Genomic DNA, 9219 nt, shown 5'->3' on the forward strand with positions numbered 1-9219 from the left:
TTTGAGAGAGAGCAAAAGTAAGAGAGCACAGGCAGGGGGAGCAGGAGAGGGAGAGGGAGAAGCAGGCTCCCTGCTGAGCAGAGAGCCCGATGAGGGACTCAATCCCAGGACCCCGGGATCATGACCTGAGCCGAAGGCAGATGCTTAACCGACTGAGCCACGCAGGCGACCCCTGAACTTATGTTTAAATACATCATGATGATGGGCGCCTGGGTGGCTCAGTTGGTTGGGCAACTGCTTTCGGCTCGGGTCATGATCCTGCAGTCCCAGGATTGAGTCCCGCATCGGGTTCCCTGCTTGGCGGGGAGTCTGCTTCTCCCTCTGACCCTCCCCCCTCTCATGTGCTCTCTTTGTCTCAAATAAATAAATAAAATCTTAAAAAAAAAAATACATCATGATGATCAGGTTTCCAGTACAAGAATGTAGACTGAATACTGTTTGCCTCCTCTCCCTCCTAAAAACCCACTGAAATGAAAGTTTAAAAAAAAAAAAGGTAGAAAAACATAGATTAGTTAAAACTCAAGAATAAGACAGAGAATATCAACAGTGAAAAGATAATGACAGGGGTGCCTGGGTGGCTCAGTCAGTTAGGCATCTGCCTTCAGCGCAGGTCATGATCCCAGGGTGCTGGGATCAAGTCTCATGTCAGGCTCTCTGCTCAGTGGGGAGCCTGCTTCTCCCTTTCTGCCGCTCCCTTTGCTTGTGCTCTTTCTCTCTCTGTCAAGTGGATAAATAAAACTTTTAAAAAGAAAAGAAAAGATAATGACAAATTTCTGAAGAATCGAAGGCAAAAGGATTCAAACTGGTGGAGAAATAAGGACAAAGGTAGCCATAACTCCAAATTTGCACAGAAGGCTGAAGTAGTAGCAGCAGCAAATTCTTCCAATAGGGGAAAAAAAAAATCACAGGTTTAGAGTACTAGAATGGGAGATACTGTTCTCAGGGATTAATTAAGGGTTTGTATGACAAACAGGTACTGGAGGTCAGCCTCCTCCTACCCAAACATATGTCCAGACAAAAGCAACTGCAAAATGTAATAAGCAACCTACCTTGTAGGAGTTAGATCTTCAGAAGTGGGGGCTGGTACCACAAAGTATCAGGGTAACAATACACTTGAGTTTGCCCACTGCAACCCAGTCTTACCCAGTTTATGCCAGTTTATGTTCCAAGATCATTATTAGAAGTAGTGTCCCCTTTCATTCTCAAGATGTTTGCATGATAAATTATACGGTCACCTTTCAAAGTAGGTAGACCCCCCCTTGTTTGGGCTGGCAGAGAGGAATCCTGATTGTTCTCTTCCCTAACCACTCTCCACACAGGGGAGAGGCACATAAGAGCAGAGAAAACCCATGTCAGCTAGCAAAATAAATCACCCACCAGGACTTCATAAATATAAATGAACAACCAACAATCACAAGATATTTTTCTTAACAAACAAAAAAACAAAAAACCAAGATGGCAAGTAAGAATAAGTGACCCCCCAAAAAATCAGATAAATCAAGAAACAGAACTTAAATATGTATGTGTGTGTGTGTGTGTGTGTATACACACACACAATATAATGCTTATCCTCCCAGTTTTGATAAGCTCTAGTTTCTTTAAACAAACATAAGCTGCTACTAAAAAGTAAAACAAAGCAGTAAGTACAAGCCCAGTGGTTAAAAAAATGGGCTTCTGAGCCACACTACCCAAGTTCATCTCAGCTTTACCACTGATTAACTGTGTACCAGAAACAAGTTACTTTACCTCCCTCAGCTTCAATTTCTTATCTGTAAAATGGGGATAATACAAGTCATATGTTATATTATTTCATGTTTCAATTTAGAAATCATGCAATAAAACCAAGAAAAGTACCTGATTAATAATAATTACTCAATAAATGTTTACTACTGTTATTATTTGTAGAAATTAAATGATTACTAAATAAATTTAATAATTTAAAGAAATTTATTCTAGTAATAAAATTTGAAGAAATCTCTCAAAACAATAGAGCAAACAGGAAAAAAGGAATATATAAAAAGAAAGTTAGAATACACAAAGAGGGGCGCCTGGGTGGCTCAGTCGTTAAGCGTCTGCCCTTGGCTCAGGTCATGATCCCATGGTCCTGGGATCGAGCTCCACATCAGGCTCCCTGCTCAGCAAGGAGCCTGCTTCTCCCTCTCCCACTCCCCCTGCTTGTGTTCCTTCTCTTGCTGTGTCTCTCTCTGTCAAATAAACAAACAAAATCTTAAAAAAATATATATATACAAAGAACTTGTCGAGAAAGATTAATAAGATTTTTAAAGGGGGGGGCAAAACACAACAACAAAGAACTAAAAGAAGAAATTTGGGAATTTCCTAAAATCAAGGGAGGAAGAGAAAATTCAAACATCAGGTTAACTACCAATGAAGAAAGAACAGGTTTGGAATTAGACTTCTCATCTCAAACACATGATGCTCGAAGATGAAGAGAAAGACGCTCAACAGTCTGAAGGAATATTTCCCACGTAAAATTGCATAAATAAATGAGAAAATCTTACTAATATCTTGTGATTTAGAAGGTAAAGGAACCAACCTCTGTTGGTTAAAATCCTATACTTTTAGAGCCCTGACCTTCCATATTAACACATTAACTGAATTCTACATCAGTTTCCAGCCTTGCTCTCTTGTTTGGGCCCTGCAGGATGCCCTTTGAATTTTCCTACAGTTTCCATGGGATGTAAAGTTGAGGTGTGTAAAATTACATCCATGTCCTGGGATCTTTGAATCTCACAATTTAACAAATTGGGTTAATTCACCCCAAAAGCTAGAAAGACAAAACTTCTCTTAGAACTTTTTCCTCTAGCTCTATCAAACTAAGAAGCAGATGAAAGAACTTTGTATGACCAGTACTCTATTCAAGTTTCATAGCACATTTTTTTAATCCCATAAACTAGGATTATTTTATTACTTAAAACATGAGAACTTAATGCACATTCTATCTAACGAATTACCAACAGCCACTATGTGCTACTGGTCAAAATACAGATTATTGTACATTAATGTTCTCCCTGGGAATTATGGTTTCCCCAGTTTCAAGATGGAGGGTAATTATTTAGTACACATGGATTTACAATAAGTCTATGTTCCTTCAGAAAGGGACTCTTTTCCCTGCTATCGGTGCATTTTTTAAAAATTTCTATTATATAAACTGTTATTTTGGAGTCCCACTTTCTGCTGTTTTTAATTCTTTTATTGTGGTGAAATATATATAACATAAAAGTTACCATTTTAACCAGTTTTAGTTGCATGCTCAGTCAGAGGGGCATGCAACTCTTGATCTCAGGGTCATGAGTTAGAGCCCCACACTGGGTGTAGCGATTACTTAAATAAATAAATAAAATTTAAAAGTATATTTTTATTTATGTATTACATATATCCCAATTACAAGATATTCTATATTTTTTTTTAAAGATTTTATTTATTTATTTGAGAGAGAGAATGAAATAGAGCATGAGAGGGGGGAGGGTCCGAGGGAGAAGGAGACTCACCGCTGAGCTGGAAGCCCGATGTGGGACTCGATCCCGGGACTCCAGGATCATGACCTGAGCCAAAGGCAGTCGCCTAACCAACTGAGCCACCCAGGCGCCCCTATTCTATATTATTTTTAATATTTATTTTATCCAACTCATTCTGTAAGACTGCTTTTATTTATTTTTTTAAAGATTTTATTTATTTATTTGACAGAGAGAGACACAGTGAGAGAAGGAACACAAGCAGGGGGAGTGGGAGAGGGCGAAGCAGGCTTCCCACAGAGCAGAGAGCCCAATGTGGGGCTCGATCCCAGGACACCTGGATCATGACCTGAGCCGAAGGCAGATGCTTAACGACTGAGCCACCCAGGCGCCCCTGTAAGACTGCTTTTAGACAACAGGCTTCAGCAACAGAAACTTGATCAAGGCAAAAGGGCCCACAGCGACCACCTACCTAAATACAGGCAGGCCCATCAGGCAACCCCCCTCAAAATATCCATAGGCCCTAACTGACCAATGGGCTACTTACAACCAGGAACAGTTACCAAAAAAGTGAAAATTCCCTACGTCCCCATATGTCCTCACCTTCCTGCTTTAAATATAGCCCCCACTCACTGCCTCCTTGCAAACAGTCTGCTTTGCTGTCCTGCAGCAAAGGTGTATTCAATAAATCTCTATCATCATCATCATCATTATTTATTTATTTATTTATTTGCTTATTTATTTATTTATTTTGAGAGAGAGTACGTGCATGAGGCGGGGCAGGGAGAAGAGGGAGAGAGAGAATCTTAAGCAGGCTCCACATCCAGCACAGAGCCTGACCCAGTGTTGATCTCAGGACCCTGAGATGAAATCAAGAGTCAGAAGCTTAACCGACTGAGCCACCTAGGCACCCCACTTATTTTTTTATGTATTCAATAAATTTCTATCTCCTTTGTTCTGCCTTGTATGAATCCTTTCACCGCCCATGCCACTGGCGCCCACCTAATCAGGACGCCCCACATTTGGGGGGCCCCCATCCAATCGAGACAGACATCACATAGGAATTTAAGAATCCAAAACAGATACTTATTGTTAAAAAAATAATGTAAGTGGGTGCCTACGTGGCTCAGTTGGTTAAGCTTCTGACTCTTGATTTCATCTCAGGGTCCTGAGATCAACACTGGGTCAGGCTCTGTGCTGGGTGTGGAGCCTGCTTAAGATTCTCTCTCTCCCTCTTTCCCTGCCCCACCTCATACACATACTCTCTCTCTCTCAAAACAAAATAAATAAATAAAAAATGATGATGATGATGATGATGATGATGATGATAATATAAGTGGGGGCACTGGGTGGCTCAGTCAGTTAAATGTCCGCCTCTTGATCTCAGCTCAGGTTTGGATCTCAAGGTCGTGAGTTCAAGCCCTGCATTGGACTCCGTACTGGGCATAGAGCCTACTTCTAAAAAATAAATAAATAAACAAATAATAATAATAATAAGTGAACCTTTATTTAAAAATTTTTTAACTTCATTTTTAATTAGTGATTAGGCTTCAAGTCATCATCAGTGTTGAATAAATAATTACTTAAAATATTTGTCAAGGAAAGGTGCAAATAATCTTAGTACCAACCAAATAGAAGTGATTGGGGAATATTAGAAGGCTATTTCTTGTTTTTATTGAATGTTTTCAAAACCTTAAGAAACCCTATACTAGGCGCCTGGGTGGCTCAGTCGTTAAGCGTCTGCCTTCGGCTGAGGTCATGGTCCCAGGGTCCTGGGATCGAGCCCCACATTGGGCTCTCCCCTCAGCGGGAGGCCTGCTTCTCCCTCTCCCACTCTTCCTGCTTGTGTTCCCTCTCTCGCTGTTTCTCTGTCAAATAAATAAAATCTTTAAAAAAAAAAAAAAGAAAGAAACCCTATACTATATCATTATTATTTTTGCTGGAAAGTTTTACAAATATTGTGATGCAAATGGTTTATCCCAGAATTATCTATGCCTTACAATTCAATCTATTGGAAAAATACCTCTCAGGCCACCACACCTATGAAAAGCAAGCTAAGAAACAGAAAGTATGCACACAAAGGCCTCCAAACACTCAAAATTTGTATTAATACACTACACTGTGCTAAAGAATCCCTCAGGTACTTGCCCTTATTTCACACAAAATTTTATGAGTTTACGTATCTTAAAAAAAAAAAAAAAAAAGAAGCTGCTTATGTGTCTTGATTCAAAGCCCACAACAGTTCAAAGGCAGAGAGAAGAAAGACACAGAGGTTACAAAATTACAAAAAATAGACCAAGAACAAACAAATCCTCTTGAATGGGTAAAAGGAAAATGCCTTTCACACCCAGGTAAATTCTTGAGGCATGGTGCCTTCAAAACAAAATAATTTATACTCAAAATTTAAGAAATGATAATATTATACAAATTCAAGATCCTTTGCTTAAGAAGACAAGGATACATGTAATCTGTTGCAAAAGGATTGTCATCAAAAAAGGGTTTTTGTTTTTTTAATTCACCCTTGAAAAAAAATCTTTAACTTTGAAAACAATAATCCAGAACTTCTCATCCTGAAGGGTTCATAATAGCTGAAGATCTGAGACCAGAATAGAATCAAGTTTCTATGAGTAGATGATGACTAACAATTTAACTTTTACCTTCTTGATATACATATTATACATATTGTCAAAGTTTTAAATCTTTTACACATAAAGTGATTTTATTTGATCCAGATGCACTGTCTTACCTAATATGTTAGCTCATTAACTTTTTTACTATTCTAAAAACCACCTCTCTCTGTTAATGCACAAAATCAATTCATTTTCATGAAGAAAAACTAAACATTATAAGAAAAATAATCATGATATCTCATGAGCACTTCCTTCTTAAACTATTTTCAGTGCCTGTATATAAATATACTTTATATACATATGGGGTGCCTGGGTGGCTCAGTCTGTTAAGCGTCTGCCTTCAGCTCCAGTCATGATCTCAGGGTTCTGGGATCGAGCCCCACGTCGGGCTCCCTGCTCCGCGTGGAGCCTGCTTCTCCCTCTCCCTCTGCTGCTCCCCCCTGCTTGTGCGCTCTCTCAAATAAATAAAAAATCTTAAAAAAATTAATAATTAAAAATACATATATACTTTATATACATATTTTTTCCCCACAAAACTGGGATCACACTTTACATGCTGCTTCTTAATCTGTCCTATAACACAAATATCTTTGCATGTTGTTATTACTTTCCTGCAGGTTCTAACAATAGGTGTGTTAGGCAAGTTAATCTCTTTGAACCTCACTCCATCTATAAGAGTATCTACCTCTTTGGTGTATGTAAGAATTAAATAAAATGATCCGTGTAAAATACAAAGCAAAATGCCTCTCACATAGTAAGAGCCCAATAAATGTTGGTTTTTGTTTAAGGCTGCATAATAACCAACTATCTTAACCTGTTAATCAATTTTCTATTTTTAGCCAGCTTTTACCTATTAAAACAACACTGAAATAAAAATCCATGAGGTTAAATCTTTAACACATCCTAAACTGTTTTTTAAAGGCTTTATTTATTTGAGAGAGAGAGTGGGAGAGAGAGAGAGAGAACGAGCAGGGGGTAGGGGCAGAAGGAAAGAGAAAAGCAGACTCCCCGCTGAGCAGGGAGCCCTATGCCCCACTGGAACCCAGGACCCTGGGATTATGACCTGAGCCGAAGGCACACACTTAACCAACTGAGACACCCAGGCACCCCATCCTAAACTTTCTTAGAATAAATTTCTAGAGGTGGAATCTTGGACCAATGATTCTTTATACATTCCCAAATATAACTGTTTCATATTCGCCAACATGGTGTTTCCCCACATTCCTCATCTCTACCTCACTCCTAAGTTTTTTGTTTCTTAAATAAATGTGTTTTGTAAAGTTAGAAAAGCTGGCAGTAAATAGTATGAAAAGTAAGGTATTTACTATCTAAATTTTAATCATTATTTACATTTTACTTAGAACAAATATTCAGTGTCATATTCCAGTGTATTTCAAGCAGTTTTACTCTACATGAGCTTTAGCTTTTAAGAGAACAACTTCAATTTATAGTTGACAGTTGTTCTAATGCAATAGCTGATTTAATAGTTGTTAGTTGCTTAACAGTTGTTTAAAAGCTGTATAAGAAAAACGTATTTTTAAAATTACTTTTAAATGTCTCCAAATTCATTAAAACTCAGCCTTTCTTACAGAAACTAAAATTTGAGAGAGGGAGAATTGCTCAATCTGTTGAGACTGAGAAAGGCTGGGAAGAAATTTAGCAGAAGCCCTCATCTTTGCTCAAGAGACAAGTGCTGCGAGCACCAAAACACACATTCTCATTGGTGTCTAGGAGACTGTTCTTTAAATTAACACTGCTAACACGCCCCCTTTTTCCTAGAAACTGTCATTTCCTGAAGCAACAGCATTCATGAAAAAAACTGAACAAGACTCTTGAAGAAGCAGAAGCCCGGCTGGCGTTAGGCCGAACCCCGGCCTGGCCTCAGAATGTCTGTCCCTACGGCCCGTCCGGGATCAACCAAGTTATGCGAAGTGACTAACTCGTGACAGCCTCAGGCGTTGGACGCCGGCCACACTGCCACCTCTTTCAGGTCCAACGCTCCGGCAGGCAGCCTGGCCTGGAATGGCTCGACCCTCGGCCCACACCTCTGGACCACGGTTTGACATTAGACCCCCGTAACGGGTCGGGAGTCTAGAGGGATCCAGACCCCTCCGTACTCAGTCTCGGGTCATGATGGGAGAGGGAACTTCAGACAAGTCAGATATTACAAGGGACCCAGGTTTTCCCATCCCGCCCCCACTCCTGAGTTGGGGTCTCGGATGGGTGGGGGAACCTTCGATAGGGGTCAAAAGTCACGCAAGATCGGAGCCCTTCTAACTTATTCTCAGGCCAGGGTCGTGCGCTGGGGGAAAACTAGAGGTCAGACGTCCCGAGGGATCCGGCCACCCCCTCCCACTCTCCTGCATGGAGTTTGGGGTTGGGGGCCCCAGGTCCCCAGTACAGAGGACCCGGGCCGCCCTGGACTCATTCCCAGTCCAGAGTTTGGGGGAGATTCTCAGGTCAAGGGTCACGGAAGAACCTTTCCTCCTCCTGGCCCCCCGAAGCTGTGTCAAGGGGTGTCGGGAACTAGACGAGAGCAGCGGCCATAGTACCTGAGTCGAGGCCAGCGCCTGCTGGAGCTGCTGTTGATCCTCCCTGATCTTTTGCTTCAGTTTCTTGAACATGGTGCAGCGCGGGGTCCTGAGTGTGAGACCTGAGGGGCGAGCGCCCAGGGAGACCCGGCCGCGGCGGCGACGGCGGCCTCTCTACACCAGGGACAGTAGGGGCCGGGCCTCACCGCCTCCTCCTTGGGCTCGCAGGCGGATCGAGACACTCGTCCTGCGGGTGTCGACGTCGCCGCCGCCGCGTCTCTTTCTTCTGGGTGCCACTGGCTGGCCTATGCCCCCCATCCAGCCCCGGCAGCGGCGGCGGCGGCGACAACGGCAGCAGGTGAACGGTGTGCCAAAGACGCCTGCGCGGCCTACGTGGAGCTCGCCAAGGGAGCTCTACGGAGCGCCGGAGGGGCCAAGCACGAAGTCGCGCCGGCACATGCGCGCTCGGGGTGTCGCTCCCGAACGCGACACCCGCGAGTAATACGCGGTGTTCCGCACTGCTCCAGTTCATTGCTTGCGGAGCTGCCCTCCGAGTTGGGGCGAGGGCTGGTCTGAGCGCCGCAG

The 9219-nt window shown here is 42.2% G+C and overlaps 1 protein-coding gene across 5 annotated transcripts in view; it reads right to left on the reverse strand.

The window, feature by feature from the left end:
* GOLGA4 (golgin A4) overlaps nt 1-8997 on the reverse strand; it is a 121305-nt gene extending 112308 nt beyond the window's left edge. For all 5 annotated transcript variants that reach the window (XM_088026743.1, XM_028107079.2, XM_088026741.1 and 2 more), the window contains exon 1: nt 8656-8997. In XM_088026743.1, the coding sequence (XP_087882869.1) occupies nt 8656-8727 (72 nt within the window). In that variant the 5' untranslated portion in view covers nt 8728-8997. The remainder of the gene's footprint in view (nt 1-8655) is intronic.
* Between the last annotated feature and the right edge of the window lie 222 nt (nt 8998-9219).

Source organism: Eumetopias jubatus, unplaced genomic scaffold (assembly GCF_037043125.1).
Source record: "Eumetopias jubatus isolate StellerSeaLion01/CBP00866 unplaced genomic scaffold, mEumJub1_p1.0 scaffold_1, whole genome shotgun sequence".
In the NCBI taxonomy this organism is placed as follows: domain Eukaryota; kingdom Metazoa; phylum Chordata; class Mammalia; order Carnivora; family Otariidae; genus Eumetopias; species Eumetopias jubatus.